Genomic DNA, 16,822 nt, shown 5'->3' on the forward strand with positions numbered 1-16,822 from the left:
GTCCAGAAAAGCAGACAACAGAGTCCCAAAAACGTGGATCTATGCACGAACTGGGGTCGTTCTTAAATTGTCCTGACCAATCATAATCTTATCCGTTTTATGGGAGGAGCATGTTGCTATAGTAATATGAAACAAGAAACTGAAGCGTGAAGTTAGTTAGCTAGCTTTCTTGCTGCCTCGAATATGTAACGAAGTCATAAACCAATTAGTAAACACCACTATTGCCTTTGTACTAAAGACGACATAAGACCACCAAAAATGTCCACCACCAGAGCAAAACTGAAGAAACCCACTCTGAAAGTTACACCGTAAGTTGCTAGCTAGCTAGTTACCCTAAAATCTAACTAGTAAGCTAACATGCTAATGGCAATGGCAGGTGATGCTTGCTAGCTACTGTATGTAGACTATTATCAGCACTTTTACATCTAGGCTATGCTCTCCAAGGCATTTAACACCCTGTCATTTCACCATATCCTTTGCCCTATTAAATCACGTTACTGTGTAATAAATCAGTGTGATCTCATTTATTTATTCATTTTTTACAATTTAAGCTAGTAGATAGGGTCTAACTTGATGTGTTCTGACCAGTAGACAAAATGCTTTTACTGTCTTTCAGATCTTCCCGGGTAATGAATGTCTCAACATCAGGGGTACTCCGGGTCAACCACAGCTCAACATATGCTCGGAGTATCAATGCCTCAGTGAGCCGGAAAAGTTTCAGTTTGGCTGCTGACAGTAAAATCTTGGATAAAAGCTCTGTTCAAACACCAAAACACACAGTTCAGGTACAGCCCTTTATTGACACGTCTTCTTTGATACATTGCAGGCTCAGCTTCCTCCTGTACTCCCTGTTCACCCATGACTGCGTTGCTGTGCATGTCTCCAACTCAATTGTCAAGTTTGCTGATTACCAACAATGATGAGACCGCCTACAGGGAGGAGGTGAGAGCCCTGGAGTGGTGCCTGCAAAATAACCTCTCCCTCAATGTCAATAAAACTAAGGAGCTGATCGTGGGGCCACAGTGGAGGTCAGAAGTTCCTCGGCGTGCACATCACTGACAACCTGACAAGGTACCTTCACACAGACGGCGTGGTGAAGTAGGTGCAACAGTGCCTCAGGAGGCTGAAGAAATTTGGCTTGGCCCCTAAGACCCTCACTAACTTCTGCAGATGCACCATTGACAGCATTTGGTCAGGCTGTATCACCGCCTGGTATTGCAATTGCACCGTCCAGTATGGCAATTGCACCGTCCACAACCACAGGGCTCTCCAGAGGTTGGTGCGGTCAGCCCAATGCATCACCAGGGGCACACTGCCTGCCCTCCAGGACATTTATTTAAATTTTATTTAACCTTTATTTAACTAGGCATGTCAGTTAAGAACAAATTCTTATTTACAATCACGGCCTACCCCAGCCAAACCCTAACCCGGACGACGCTGGGCCAATTGTGCGCCGCCCAATGGGACTCCGAATTACGGCCGTTTGGGATATAGCCTGGAATCGAACCAGGGTCTGTAGTGACGCCTCTAGCACTGAGATGCAGTGCCTTAGACCGCTGTGCCACTCAGGAGCCCCACATCTACAGAACCCGGTGTCACAGGAAGGCCAAGAAGATCATCAAGGACCTCAGCATCCCGAGCCACGGCCTGTTCACCCCGCTACCATCTAGAAGCCGGAGACAGTATAGGTGCATCATCAAATTTTATTGGTCACATACACATGGTTAGCAGATGTTAATGCGACTGTAGCGAAATGCTTGTGCTTCTAGTTCCGACAGTGCAGTAATATCTAGTAATCAAGTAATAACAAGTAATCTAACAATTCCCCAACAACTACCTAATACACACAAACCTAAAGGGGTGAATGAGAATATGTACATATAAGTATATGGATGAGCGATGGCCGAGCGGCATAGGCAAGGTGCAATAGATGGTATAAAATAAAAATCAAATCAAATTTTATTTGTCACATACACATGGTTAGCAGATGTTAATGCGAGTGTAGCGAAATGCTTGTGCTTCTAGTTCCGACAATGCAGTAATAACCAACGAGTAATCTAACCTAACAATTCCACAACTACTACCTTATACACACAAGTGTAAAGGGATAAAGAATATGTACATAAAGATATATGAATGAGTGATGGTACAGAACAGCATAGGCAAGATGCAGTAGATGGTATCGAGTACAGTATATACATATGAGATGAGTAATGTAGGGTATGTAAACATAAAAGTGCATAGTTTAAAATGGCTAGTGATACATGTATTACATAAAGATGGCAAGATGCAGTAGATGATATAGAGTACAGTATATACATATACATTATATTAAGTGGCATTGTTTAAATACAGTATATACATGTGATATGAGTAATGTAAGATATGTAAACATTATTAAAGTGGCATTATTTAAAGTGGCATTGTTTAAAGTGACTAGTGATCCATTTATTAAAGTGTCTAGGGATTGGGTCTCAATGTAGGCAGCAGCCTCTCTGAGTTAGTGATTGCTGTTTAACGGTTTGATGGCCTTGACATAGAAGCTGTTTTTCAATCTCTCGGTCCCAGCTTTGATGCACCTGTATTGACCTCATCTTCTGGATGATAGCGGTGTGAACAGGCAATGGCTCGGGTGGATGTTGTCCTTGATGATCTTTTTGGCCTTCCTGTGACATTGGGTGCTGTAGGTGTCATGGAGGGCAGGTAGTTTGCCCCCGGTGATTTGTTGTGCAGACTGCACCACCCTCTGGAGAGCCTTGCGTTTGAGGGTGGTGCAGTTGCTGTACCAGGCTGTGATACAGACCAACAGTATGCTCTCGATTGTGCATCTGTAGAAGTTTGTCAGGGTTTTAGGTGACAAGCCAAATTTCTTCAGCCTCCTGAGATTGAAGAGTCACTGTTGCGCCTTCTTCACCACACTGTCTGTGTGGGTGGACCATTTCAGTTTGTCTGTGATGTGTACGCCCAGGAACTTAAAACTTTCCACCTCTCCACTGCTGTCCCTTCGATGTGGATAGAGGGGTGCTCCCTCTGCTGTTTCCTGAAGTCCACAATCATCTCCTTTGTTTTGTTGACGTTGAGTGAGAGGTTGTTTTCCTGACGCCACACTCCGAGTGCCCTCACCTCCTCCCTGTAGGCTGTCTCGTCGTTGTTGGTGATCAAGCCCACTACTGTTGTGTCGTCTCCAAACTTGATGGTTGAGTTGGAGGCGTGCATGGCCACGCAGTCGTGGGTGAACAGGGAGTACAGGAAAGGGCTGAGCACACACCCTTGTGGGGCCCCAGTGTTGAGGGTCAGCAAAGTGGAGATGTTGTTTCCTACCTTCACCACCTGGGGGCGGCCCATCAGAAAGTCCAGGACCCAGTTGCACAGGGCGGGGTCATCTGTGAACCCTTTGGGGCGGTTTGCAAACTGAAGTGGGTCTAAGGTGGCTGGTAAGGTGGAGGTGATATGATCCTTGACTAGTCTCTCAAAGCACTTCTTGATAACAAAAGTGAGTGCTAAATGACTGTCCCTGTACGGGTAGTAATTTAGTTCCGTTATCTTTGCCTTCTTGGGTACAGGAACAATGGTAGATAGCCATCTTGAAGCATGTGGGAACAACAGACAAGGGATGCATCTGGGCCAGCAGCCTTGCGAGGGTTAACATGTTTAAATGTTTTACTCGCGTCAGCCATGGAGAAGGAGAGAGGGGGGGTGCAGTCTTTGTTAGCGAGCAGCGACAGTGGCACTGTATTATCCTCAAAGCAGGCAAAGAAGGTGTTTAGTTTGTCTGGAAGCGTGACGTCGGTGTCCGTGACGTGGCTGTTTTTGTAGTCCGTGATTTCCTGTAGACCCTGCCACATACGTCTCGTGTCTGAGCCATTGAATTGCGACTCCACCTTGTCCCTGTACCGGCATTTCGCTTGTTTGATTGCCTTGCGGATGGAATAACTACGCTGTTTATATCCAGCCATATTTCCAGACTTCTTTCCATGGTTAAATGCGGTGGATCGCGCTTTCAGTTTTGCGCGAATGCCGCCATCCGTCCACGGTTTCTGGTTAGGGTAGGTTTTAATAGTCACAGGGGGTACAACATCTCCAATGCACTTCTTTATAAACGCACTCACGAGTCAGCGTATAGGTCAAAGTTGTTCTCCGAGTCAGCGTATAGGTCAATGTTGTTCTCCGAGTCAGCGTATAGGTCAAAGTTGTTCTCCGAGTCAGCGTATAGGTCAAAGTTGTTCTCCGAGTCAGCGTATAGGTCAAAGTTGTTCTCCGAGTCAGCGTATAGGTCAAAGTTGTTCTCCAAGTCAGCATATAGGTCAACGTTGTTCTCCGAGTCAGCGTATAGGTCAAAGTTGTTCTCCGAGTCAGCGTATAGGTCAAAGTTGTTCTCCAAATCAGCGTATAGGTCAAAGTTGTTCTCCGAGTCAGCGTATAGGTCAAAGTTGTTCTCCGAGTCAGCGTATAGGTCAAAGTTGTTCTCCGAGTCAGCGTATAGGTCAAAGTTGTTCTCCGAGTCAGCGTATAGGTCAAAGTTGTTCTCCGAGTCAGCGTATAGGTCAAAGTTGTTCTCCGAGTCAGCGTATAGGTCAAAGTTGTTCTCCGAGTCAGCGTATAGGTCAATGTTGTTCTCCGAGTCAGCGTATAGGTCAAAGCTGTTCTCCGAGTCAGCGTATAGGTCAAAGTTGTTCTCCGAGTCAGCGTATAGGTCAAAGTTGTTCTCTGAGGCTGACCGGAACATCTTCCAGTCCGCGTGATCAAAACAATCTTGAAGCGTGGCTTCCGATTGGTCAGACTAGCGATGAATTGTTCTCGTCACAGGTACATCCTGTTTGAGTTTCTGCCTATAAGACGATCGGATTTGCCGAAGGGAGGGCGGGAGAGGGCTTTGTATGCATCGCGGAAGTTAGAGTAGCAGTTGTCGGGAGTATTAGCCCTGCGTGTCGTGCAACCAATATGCTGATAGAATTTAGGTAGCCTTGTTCTCAAATCATAGCTGGGACCGAGAGACTGCTAAACAGCTTCTATCTTCAGGCCATACTGGTTTGCAGTTATCCCTAGCCGGCCTCCACCCAGTACCCTGCCCTGAACCTTAGACACTGTTCTAGCCAGCTACCACCCGGTTCTCTACCTGCACCTTAGAGACTGCTGCCCTATGTACATAGAGTCATTGAACACTGGTCACTTTATGTTTACATACTGTTTCACCCACTTTCTTCTGGATTATGTGTGTATAGATTTTTTTTATTGCTTGGTATTACTGCACTGTTGCACTGTATTACTGCACTGTATTACTGCACGCTTGTATAAACACAAGCGTTTCACTGCACCTACAAATCTGTGTATGCGACCAATACATTTTGATTTGATTTGACATTGCAATAACAATTACTGTGCATCAGTTAAAAAGTTACATCCCTCTCACAGGTCTTTGATGAAAATGGCAAGGACGTCACCCCACAGCCTCTCTACCAGCCGGACCCTGCAGCAGTGATGTCGAAACACAGCAAGATCTTTGCCAGTGACACCTCTGGTGGCACCATGTCAGACTTTTACTCTACGGCATACCAGACAACAACCAACGCTAGCTTCGCTGGGCCCTTTACCAGGTAACACACTCTCAGAATATTCAGTTTTTAAAAGCAACATTATTTAGAAGACAATGTGCATAACTTTATGGTCATTGGACTATGTACTGCTTTGCTTTCAGTACCTTAATCTCACACTCTAGTTCTCTTGTAAACATTTTTAAGTAATATGATTATGACAGAGTAATGCTGCCTGTCGTATGTCAGGTCAGTGTTTGGAAGCAGCACAGTGTCCAGAGGGAGCCAGTCCACGATGGAGTCGATGAATGAAGAGATTGAGGACCCATCCTCCAAAAGGGACATCTCCATCAGTCTCTCAGGTTGACAATCATTTAACTCTCCTTTCATTTACTGATGATGTTACAGGAGTATGCTGCTGCCATGGCAGCTATATCACTATGATGACAAAACATTCATTGTGTAATCTGACAGCAGTTGTATTGCAACTTGATTGCAAGTATATGTAATCTGAGAATACCGGGATGCAAAGTTACCCCAAAATGTACCATTTTTATAACCTGGATGCTTTTATTTATGTTGTTGATGTATATTTCTGTCCTGTCAGATGTCCAGGTGAGGAGGGAAGAGGTGAAAGAGTTGATAAAGGAGGAGATGTTGGACGACGTGGTGGATCGGTACCTCATCGAGTCAGAGACCCTCTGGCTACTGCACATGCCAGCCGTCTCTGTGTCTGTGGACTCTGAGGAAGCTGAATCTGTCAAGTAAACAATCACTTTTTCCAGATTAAGAATGAAATAGCTCATATGTAGATCCAAATTATGTAGATTCCAGGCTCAGGCCTCAGTACCTCATAATGCAGTTCCTTGCTTGCTATGTAGTTTATATACATTTTAATGCAACTTGTGTTCTGTCAATCACCCTCTGTCGGAAGAGAGAGAAATAATGTGTACATGGAGCTGTGTAAAAACAGAATGGGGAATGATAAGTACGTGGAGCGTTCCATGCAGACGTTCAACGGAGCTCCCAAGACCAAGGAGGTCCAGAGTGAGGCCATCACCATGGTGGATGCAGGTTAGGATGCATTTCATCCTTGCTATGAGATATGAGAGCACTCTTGTCTGTTGTTCTTATCTCACCTCTCACACAACGGCTATCACCCAAGCACAGCCTCCTCAGTCAGACGTTCGTTGGTTAAGCACCCCCCACTGTGCACTGATGTCAATTCAACTTCTATTCCACGTTGGTTCAACGTTATTTCGTTGAAATGACGTGGAAACAACATTGATTCAACCAGTGTGTGCCCAGTGGTTCTCTGGTCTCTATGCCTGTTGTTACAAATAGCAATTGTCTCCTTTATAGCCACCACAGCCACCACCTGGGATATGTATGACTCATTCCGCAGCGCAGGGCTGGGGGAGGCTGCCTTGTCCCCAGACACAGACAAGGCCAGCGTCCCAGAGATTGTCTCCAACCACAGACTGGACCCCACCAGAGCTCCCGAGAGAACCATGTCTGTCATCAGCACCACTAGCATAGGTACAGTAACACTGTCATTAATAGAATATAACCATATTAGAGGACAAAGGGATCTTTATGGTTATGATCCTGCAGCAGTTCTAGAATTTCTTATTTATTTACAGTTTATTTCATGATGATGTGTGATATTAACAGGCGTCTTTCTATTCCAGCGAGTGCCTCTAGCTCGCGGATCGAGATGGAGCCTTTCGTGGTTCCGTCTGAAGATGAACCGGACCCGGAACTGATTCTGCAGTCAGAGAAGTTCCAGCAGGATCTGTTCGTGATGGAAAGGATCATTCTAGAGAACATCTACCAGCCGAAGCTGGCTGCATACAGACAGCTCCCCACATTGGAAGGTATTGTTATTACTGATGCATGCGTCTCTACCCACTGGGCACAGACGTCAGTTCAACGTCTATTTTTTATTTACATTTGGTTGAGTTGTCAACTAACGTGAATTCAACGTGAAATCAACATCATGACATTTGGATTTAGGTTAAGTTGAGGACTTTATGCAAATCCAATCAGTTTTCCACTTTGATTCAACATCATTACATAACATATATATTTTTTTAATGATGTGGAAACAACGTTGATTCAACCAGTTTTTGCCCAGTGGGTGGTGTTTTTTTTGGTGATGTTTGCAGGCAAACAGTACACTGTAATCTATGTCCCCATGTGGTTTATTAGCCGCAACGTTTTAACCCTTAGGTCTTCATCAGGTTCGGATCATATGTTTATCAACTTGAATTGATATTTAGTAATGTTACATATTGAATGCCTTATTTCTTAAAAACAACCATGTTTGTTGGATGTTCCAGATCCTGACAGTGTGCCCAAGGTTGTGCCCACGGTGGTGAGCAGGAGAGAGGAGAGTTCCCTGGATGAGGAGAGCACTCTGACCCCGGCCCTGGAGCGCCTCTGGTCCTTCAGCTGTGAGCTGACTTCAGGACACAACGTCAGTAGTATGGCCTGGAACAAGAGGAACCCAGTATGATTCTATCTTTATTCACTTATTTATTTGTCTTTTGATGTGCGTAATATTATTTTAACAAATAAACTCTCTCTCTCCATGTTATTTCCTTCTCCAGGACCTTCTTGCAGTGGGGTATGGACAGTTTGACTTCAAAGACCAGAAATCAGGCCTGATCTGCTGCTGGTCTCTGAAGAACCCCACGGTAACTGACACTTCTCGCATTTCTGTTTTGTTCTGAATTTCAGTTCATACCATTAGTTTCTGAAATTGTGCTGTACATATAGCCTGGTCCCAGCTCTATGTGTGCTGTATACTCCTATGGACTTTATCATGCCAAACATTTGGCAAGGCAGCACAAACAGATCTGAAACCAGGCTACTGTACCAGTGCCAGGTTAGAGAATAGTTCTCTAGTGACTAAGCTAATGACTTTTGTATCTTGTATCTACAGTGGCCTGAGAGGGTCTTTACCTGTGAGAGTGGAGTGACTACTTTGGACTTTTCGGCAAGCAATGCCAGCCAGCTAGCAGTGGGGATGCATGATGGCAGCATAGCCACCTACAACGTCGAGAGCAGAGAGAAGACACCCGTCATTGACAGCAGGTGGGTCTGTGTCTCCTCAGAGAGAAAGAGAGAGAGAGACAACCAAATCTACATGTGTCTTATTTCTCATAGACACCAGGTGGCACTGTATACTGGCAGACAAACAGGCTATATGACAGGGTTCCCCACCAAGTTTTCTGAGCAAAAGAAAATTAAGAAAATAAATGTTATAATTTTTGTTCTTGGAGATAAAATACTGTAATATTACCAGGAAATTAGCTTGCACATGATTTTAATTTAGGAAATCTGCTCACAGGTATTCATACGCATAAATACAGAGGGATATGTGATCGTATCCCAATGTTATCATGATTTTGTCAAATACCATATCTGTTTGGGATTCTTGCGGTCAATTTGCAGTGTACAAATTATTTATAACTATGTTCTGACTCCCCGACCATCTTCTCAAGGAAAAATCGACCCATGGCTGTATGTAATTGGGTACCACTATATGGTTTACAAAGCATAGCCCACAGTCACAAACATTTCTGCTTTACCTTTATAATTAGTCAGTGGAGTAGGTCTATGTTCCGTTTATAATTTAAAATAATAGCAATTGTAATGTATAAACTTTTGATAATCACAAAAGATTGAGGTGATGAACAATATTGGAAACATTAATGATGGAGACAAGGATAAGTCTTATTTAAAAACATTTGATTTCTTATTTCAAAATGAGACTTTTTCATGTTCATTTGGAAATGCACGTATTGCACAGTCGGTCATGTCAAGGACTATGTTTAAAGAATAAAACAACAGGAAACCTACACTGAAAGGGAGATGGTTACCGTGATGCAGAGGAAACAACGGAAGGCCAGCCAGCCAACAAAAACACATAACAAGCCTTTTAACAAGCTGTTCCATCGTTCCTCAGATACTAGCGCAATATATTTGTGTGAATTCAATAGAGTGACGCATTTCCACCAAATATCTACTGTTTTTACAGTATCTCCTGTGCATTTCTCCCCGTTACTCAACATCTGTCTATTGTTGTTATGACTGACTAGCTGGGCTGTGATGTCACAGACTGTCTACTATTTGTAATTTCCGTTGGACACTGGAATATCTACTGATCTCACACAGACATGTAACAAAGCTGGTAGAAATTACATCTGTGAGAGCTACAGGAAAGCTGCGTAGTGACTGCATCTAGGAAAACCTCAAGTGTGTGTGTGTGTGTGTGTGTGTGTGTGTGTGTGTGTGTGTGTGTGTGTGTGTGTGTGTGTGTGTGTGTGTGTGTGTGTGTGTGTGTGTGTGTGTGTGTGTGTGTGTGTGTGTGTGTGTGTGTGTGTGTGTGTGTGTGTGTGTGTAGTGACTGTGCCCACAAGCACACAAGCCCTGTGTGGCAGGTAAGGTGGATCGACCATGAGAGGGGTGCCTCAGGGGAGGACAAGGGAGAGACACTCATCTCTGTGTCTGCAGACGGCAGGATCAGCAAGTGGTTCCTGCGGAAAGGCCTCGACTGCATAGGTCCAGTTTTACCTCAATCTCTGAAAGTTTTGGGAAACCTTTCTATTAGTATGCCCCCTCCAAGTATCCACCCTCTAAAATACTTAATATTTTTGTAGACACTTTTTCAGACAAATCTTGCAGACATTTCCCCCCATAACCTTCCAGTTAGCAGACATTTTCCCCCTAACCTTTCAGTTAGCAGACATTTCCCCCCATAACCTTCCAGTCAGCAGACATTTCCCCCCATAACCTTCCAGTCAGCAGACATTTCCCCCCATAACCTTCCAGTTAGCAGACATTTTCCCCCTAACCTTCCAGTTAGCAGACATTTCCCCCCATAACCTTCCAGTCAGCAGACATTTCCCCCCCATAACCTTCCAGTCAGCAGACAACTCTTGCAGACATTTCCCCCCATAACCTTCCAGTCAGCAGACATTTCCCCCCATAACCTTCCAGTCAGCAGACATTTCCCCCCATAACCTTCCAGTCAGCAGACATTTCCCCCCATAACCTTCCAGTCAGCAGACATTTCCCCCCATAACCTTCCAGTCAGCAGACATTTCCCCCCATAACCTTCCAGTCACCAGACATTTCCCCCCATAACCTTCCAGTCACCAGACATTTCCCCCCATAACCTTCCAGTCACCAGACATTTCCCCCCATAACCTTCCAGTCACCAGACATTTCCCCCCATAACCTTCCAGTCAGCAGACATTTCCCCCCATAACCTTCCAGTCACCAGACATTTCCCCCCATAACCTTCCAGTCACCAGACATTTCCCCCCATAACCTTCCAGTCACCAGACATTTCCCCCCATAACCTTCCAGTCAGCAGACATTTCCCCCCATAACCTTCTAGTCAACAGACAACACTTGCAGACTTTTCCCCCATAACCTTCCAGTCATAAGCGTAACAGTTACAGTTGAAGTCGGAAGTTTACATACACTTAGGTTGGTGTCATTAAAACTCGTTTTTCAACCACTACACACATTTCTTGTTAACAAACTATAGTTTTGGCAAGTCGGTTAGGACATCTACTTTGTGCATGACGCAAGTAATTTTTCCAACAATTGTTTACAGACAGATTGTTTCACTTATCATTCACTGCATCACAATTCCAGTGGGTCAGAAGTTTACATACACTAAGTTAACTGTGCCTTTAAACAGCTTGGAAAATTCCAGAAAATGATGTCATGGCCTTAGAAGCTTCTGATAGGCTAATTGACATCATTTGAGTCAATTGGAGTTGTACACGTGGATGTATTTCAAGGCCTACCTTCAAACTCAGTGCCTCTTTGCTTGACATCATGGGAAAATCAAAAGAAATCAGCCAAGACCTCAGAAGAAAATTGTAGTCTGGTTCATCCCTGGGATTAATTTCCAAATGCCTGAAGGTACCACGTTCATCTGTACAAACAATAGTACGCAAGTATAAACACCATGGGACCACGCAGCTGTCATACCGCTCAGGAAAGAGACGCGTTCTGTCTCCTAGAGATGAACGTCCTTTGGTGCAAAAAGTGCAAATCAATCCCAGAACAACAGCAAAGGACCTTGTGAAGATGCTGGAGGAAACAGGTACAAAAGCATCTATAGCCACAGTAAAAACGAGTCCTATATCGACATAACCTGAAAGGCTGCTCAGTAAGGAAGAAGCCACTGCTCCAAAACCGTCACAAAAAAGCCAGACTACGGTTTGCAACTGGCAGCATCATGTTGTGGGGGTGCTTTGCTGCAGGAGGGACTGGTGCACTTCACAAAATCGATGGCATCACGAGGAAGGAAAATTATGTGGATATATTGAAGCAACATCTCAAGACATCAGTCAAGAAGTTAAAGCTTGGTCGCAAATGGGTCTTCCAAATGGACAATGACCCCAAGCATACTTCCAAAGTTGTGGCAAAATGGCTTAAGGACAACAAAGTCAAGGTATTGGAGTGGCCATCACAAAGCCCTGACCTCAATCCCATAGAAAATGTGTGGGCAGAACTGAAAAAGATCCAACAAACCTGACTCAGTTACACCAGCTCTGTCAGGAGGAATGGGCCAAAATTCACCCAACTTATTGTGGGAAGCTTGTGGAAGGCGACCCGAAACGTTTGACCCAAGTTAAACAATTTAAAGGCAACGCTACCAAAAACTGAGTAAACTTCTGACCCACTGGGAATGTGATGAAAGATGAAAAAGCTTAAATAAATCATTCTCTCTACTATTATTCTAACATTTCACATTCTTAAAATAAAGTGGTGATCCTAAGACAGGGAATTTTTACTATGATTAAATGTTAGGAATTGTGAAAAACTGAGTTTAAATGTATCTGGCTAAGGTGTATGTAAACTTCTGACTTCAATTGTATGTGCTCTAACCCATACCTCCACAGACCTGATGAAGCTGAAGAGGACGAGGAATGAGAAAGCCAAGAAGCAGGTTGGAGACAAAGAGAAGAAGAGCGAGGCACTCATATCACGGCAGGCACCGGGGCTATGTTTTGACTTCCATCCCACGGTGAGCGACCAGAGTGTTCTTACGTTTCCATAAAGGATAGTTACACATGCGTTGTTTTAGTTACTTATTCCTGTGTTTTTAGGACTCCAACATCTACCTTGCTGGTACAGAAGAGGGCCACATCCACAAGTGTTCCTGTTCCTATAACGAACAGTTCCTGGAGACCTACATAGCACACAAAGTATTAACAGATCCTTCAGGACGTACAGATGCTCTCTGCTGGACTGAATAATACAATGCCATTCATTCATTCCCTAACCTAGCTTCATGTCTGCATCCCTGTTCAACCCTAACACTAGCCTCTACCACCACCCTAACCCTAGACTCATGTCCAAATCCCTGTTCAACCCTAACCCTAACTTCATGTCCACATCTGGTTGAGCCCTAACCCTAGCGTAAACAACCTTAACCCTAGCTTCATGTCCACATCCAGGTTCAACCCTAACCCTAGCCTCAACTCTGACCCTAACACTAGCGTCATGTTCAACCCTAACCCTAGCCTCAAGTCTGACGCTAACCCTAGCTTCATGTCCACATCCAGGTTCACTCCTAGCCTCAACTCTGACCCTAACCCTAGCTTCATGTCCACATCCATGTTCAACCCTAACACTAGCCTCAACTCTGACCCTAACCCTAGCTTCATGTTCAACCCTAACCCTAGCCTCAACTCTGACGCTAACCCTAGCTTCATGTCCACATCCAGGTTCACTCCTAGCCTCAACTCTGACCCTAACCCTAGCTTCATGTCCACATCCATGTTCAACCCTAACACTAGCCTCAACTCTGATGCTAACCCTAGCTTCATATCCATGTTCAACCCTAACACTAGCCTCAACTCTGATGCTAACCCTAGCTTCATGTCCATATCCATGTTCAACCCTAACACTAGCCTCAACTCTGATGCTAACCCTAGCTTCATGTCCATATCCATGTTCAACCCTAACACTAGCCTCAACTCTGATGCTAACCCTAGCTTCATGTCCATATCCATGTTCAACCCTAACACTAGCCTCAACTCTGATGCTAACCCTAGCTCTAACCTCTCCTTGCTCTCAGGGCCCTCTGTACCGGATCACATGGTCTCCGTTCTGCTCAGATGTCTTCCTGAGCTGCTCCTCTGATTGGACGATCCAGCTGTGGCGGCAGGACCTGTTCACTCCCGTGCTGGGCTTCACCTCGACCCAGAGTGCCGTCTATGATGTCATGTGGTCCCCCAAGTGGGCCACCGTGTTTGGGGCCGTCAACGAGGGACGCGTGGAGATCTGGGACCTGGGAGCCAGCATGTGAGTGGTCTATCTTTGTCTGTCTCTTTCATTTTCTATTACTCTCTCTCTTAATACATTGATTTCACTCTCTCTTTCTCTCCCTTTCTATATATTGTAGTTTCTTCTCTTAATGCATTTCCAGAAATATGAAGCTGCAATAATAAAGCTCAACTCTTTACTCTGAGCTTGGCCTGTGAATAAACAATAGACAGCATTTCCACCATGCCCTTGTCCCTCTCCCAAGCCTGGACCCCACCATAGTGAGCCTGGCCAGTCCCGGGGTGAAGCTGACCTCCCTGCTGTTTGCTACTGAGACAGACTGTATCCTAGTGGGGGACAGTGACGGACAGGTCAGCGTCTACCAGCTCAAGAACCTCACCGTAGGAGAGGGAACACAGGTGAGGCAGGGGTCTCCAACAGGTCGATCGCAAGCTACCAGTAGTGCGCAGCCCACCTATGAGTAGCTCGCCAAGCAATTATGAAAGTACATGCATTTTCTTGTTTCTTCCTTGCAAACTGTCAAAACCATAAAGCTTACGGCTACTATCCAATCAAAGCCACACTTACATTATCCCACCCCTGGTTAGCCACTATTGGTTTAAAAAGCCAAACGTAACACATCTGCCAATTAATTTCCAGCAATATTGCCCTTGTCTGTTTGCCTGCGACTCAAACGGAATTCTTCCGCTGCTCTATCGTTCGCTACATACGTCAGTCTGAGACTGCCATCGTTGAAGTCTTTATGGTGACATCAAAATTAGGGGTGTTGTACAAAACAAAGTCATCAATGATTGGGTCATCTCTAACCAATCAGAGTATCAAAGCCAATGACGAATGTTCAACACCCCTAATTTTACCAGGTTTATTTACAGAAAACGCATCTCTTGCATACCAAGGAGCCGGGGATGAGTTGCAGTGTAGAAAAGAATAATGTGACTGTTTCAAAGCTTAATAAAAAAAAGAGTGGTTTGCAACATGTTTCATTTTCTAAAACAAGCTCTCGTGCTAGAAAGGTTTGGAGACCCCTTGATTAGTGTGGTATCTTTCCGGTTTGAATATAAGCCAACTGCCTTGACTAGAAAGGGTCTGTTGCATACACCTTCTGATCAGAATGCTTAATCGCTGTTCTTAGTGACTCATCTTTTTGCGGTATGCACTGTTCTGTAAGACATACTGTATGTCACATCATAACCACTCAGTGCTTTGCCTTACATACAAACTGTTCTCTGTGTAAATTGTTTGATTACTACAGACCATTTAAAGACAATTTCAGCCCAGATTAAGGCATAATTTCCTCAGTCTGTGGGTGGCTGGTTAACTGTTTTTATCTCCCTGAGCAAACAGACAGAGGGTAAAATATCTTGTCTCATCTCTGTCCCCTTAGGTGGATGCGTTAGAGGACATCATCGGCTCCACCCTGGCCAGTCAGCTGTGAGTGGGCTGTATCCCCTAAAGCCTGCCTCATCCACTATGTCATCGGCTGTCTGTCGCCATAATGTTTGGTCTCCAGGGACTGCATCTTTGTCTGTTTTTATATTGAGAAAAAGAACATGATCATTTTTCATTACCATAAAACATGTCTCGTCTCTGCTTGTCACTCACTGTCTCTCAAAGTTTAGATCAACATCTAGATAAACATTTCTCTTTGTCTTGTTTTTATGTTCATCTGGCCTAATGCCCAGTTTCCCCAGTTCCAGTCTTGAATAATAGCTGAAATATCTGGAATTGATTTCATCCATTTCAAAGGAGGTTCTGCCTGATTCTATGTAGCTGCTGATCTTGTTGACCCAGTCATAAAGAAAGGTGTCTTTGAGCTTGTTTTGATGAGGAGCAATGGAGGATCTCTGAGTGACACACACAAACGAAACGCATCCCAAGGATACGTTTTGCAGAAAGCTGAAATGCCATGCATCTCTTTTTCATCTTCCCAAACCTGCATCTTTGGCTGTCCTGCCGTCATCGCCACAGCAACGTTCCTGTTTTGTATGATAGTAATTGTGTGTGTACTGTATGGAGAGCACTGTGTTTTCAAGCATGGTGTTACTCTGCAGTCTGCAGTGCTGTGTGTGTGTGTATGAGTGTGTGTTCATGTGTATTAAGAGTGTAGCCTGTCTGAAGAGCTTCTGTGGCATCGAGATCCAGACACTCAAACACACACTCAGCCTCCCATAACTCCGCTAATGGCTGTCATTATGTAGTCAAGGGCTTTGCCTGACATTTGAAAGTAGGTGTTAACCGTCATTGTTATTTGGGTAAAAAGGCTAAAACGGACTGCTTCAGGAGCAAATGGGTAGAAAAACCTGGTAAAGTGGACATCTGACAGGAGTCACATGACAGTAGTAAACAGATCATATATACCATTATGACTGCTATCTCTCTGAGTATCTGTTCTCTAGATCTCTACCCTTGTTTCCCATTTAGGGGTCTGCATCAAATCAGAATACTGAACTTTTATTCTATTTCATCTTTATTTAAATTACACAGGAAGTCCCATTGAGGTGAGAAGACCTATTTCCCAAGGGAGACCTGGCAAAACAGACTCAGGCAGGTTGTCTCCAAACCTTGTCCTGAAGAACCACCGGGTCTAGGGGTTTGCCCGGTAGGTCAGGATGTAATCAGTTAACAAAGCACCTCATTGATTAGCCTGATTGAGTAATTGGTGGATTCTTCTGAGAGGAACTTGAATTTGCCTAATTAGATCTTGTGAAAGTGTGTAGCCATATCCTTTCATCAAAACAATATAATGAGCATGTTTTCCGTCAGCTAATGAGGAAACATGTCATGCCATGATGTAATTTCACATTAGAAAGAACACTAAAATGAGAATGATGCATAGTCACTTTACCCCTACTTACATGTACAAATTACCTCGACTAACCCGTCCGTACCCCCGCACATTGACTCGGTACCGGTACCCCCTGTATAAAGCCTCGTTATTGTTATTTTATTGTTGAACTTTTTATTTATTA

General features: G+C 44.4%; 1 protein-coding gene across 1 annotated transcript; it reads left to right on the top strand.

The window, feature by feature from the left end:
* The first annotated feature begins 258 nt into the window (after positions 1-258).
* On the top strand, positions 259-15,375 carry dnai4 (dynein axonemal intermediate chain 4). The gene is made up of 17 exons (XM_039001740.1): positions 259-308; positions 617-785; positions 5,413-5,594; positions 5,781-5,893; positions 6,139-6,295; positions 6,466-6,605; positions 6,876-7,070; positions 7,223-7,408; positions 7,874-8,043; positions 8,144-8,230; positions 8,479-8,630; positions 9,943-10,100; positions 12,464-12,588; positions 12,671-12,769; positions 13,645-13,871; positions 14,098-14,251; positions 15,238-15,375. Exons 1-17 carry the CDS (start codon positions 259-261, stop codon positions 15,286-15,288), a joined length of 2,415 nt encoding a protein of 804 aa, XP_038857668.1. The 3' UTR covers positions 15,289-15,375.
* Positions 15,376-16,822: the final 1,447 nt, after the last annotated feature.

The sequence above is a fragment of the Salvelinus namaycush genome, chromosome 10 (assembly GCF_016432855.1).
Source record: "Salvelinus namaycush isolate Seneca chromosome 10, SaNama_1.0, whole genome shotgun sequence".
NCBI lineage: Eukaryota > Metazoa > Chordata > Actinopteri > Salmoniformes > Salmonidae > Salvelinus > Salvelinus namaycush.

Coding starts and splice junctions, on each gene's coding strand:
- dnai4 (XM_039001740.1), top strand. CDS start 259: ATGTCCACCACCAGAGCAAAACTGAAGAAACCCACTCTGAAAGTTACA. Junction 12,589..12,670: donor GTTTTGACTTCCATCCCACG/GTGAGCGACCAG, acceptor CTGTGTTTTTAG/GACTCCAACATCTACCTTGC. Junction 13,872..14,097: donor TGGGACCTGGGAGCCAGCAT/GTGAGTGGTCTA, acceptor CCCTCTCCCAAG/CCTGGACCCCACCATAGTGA.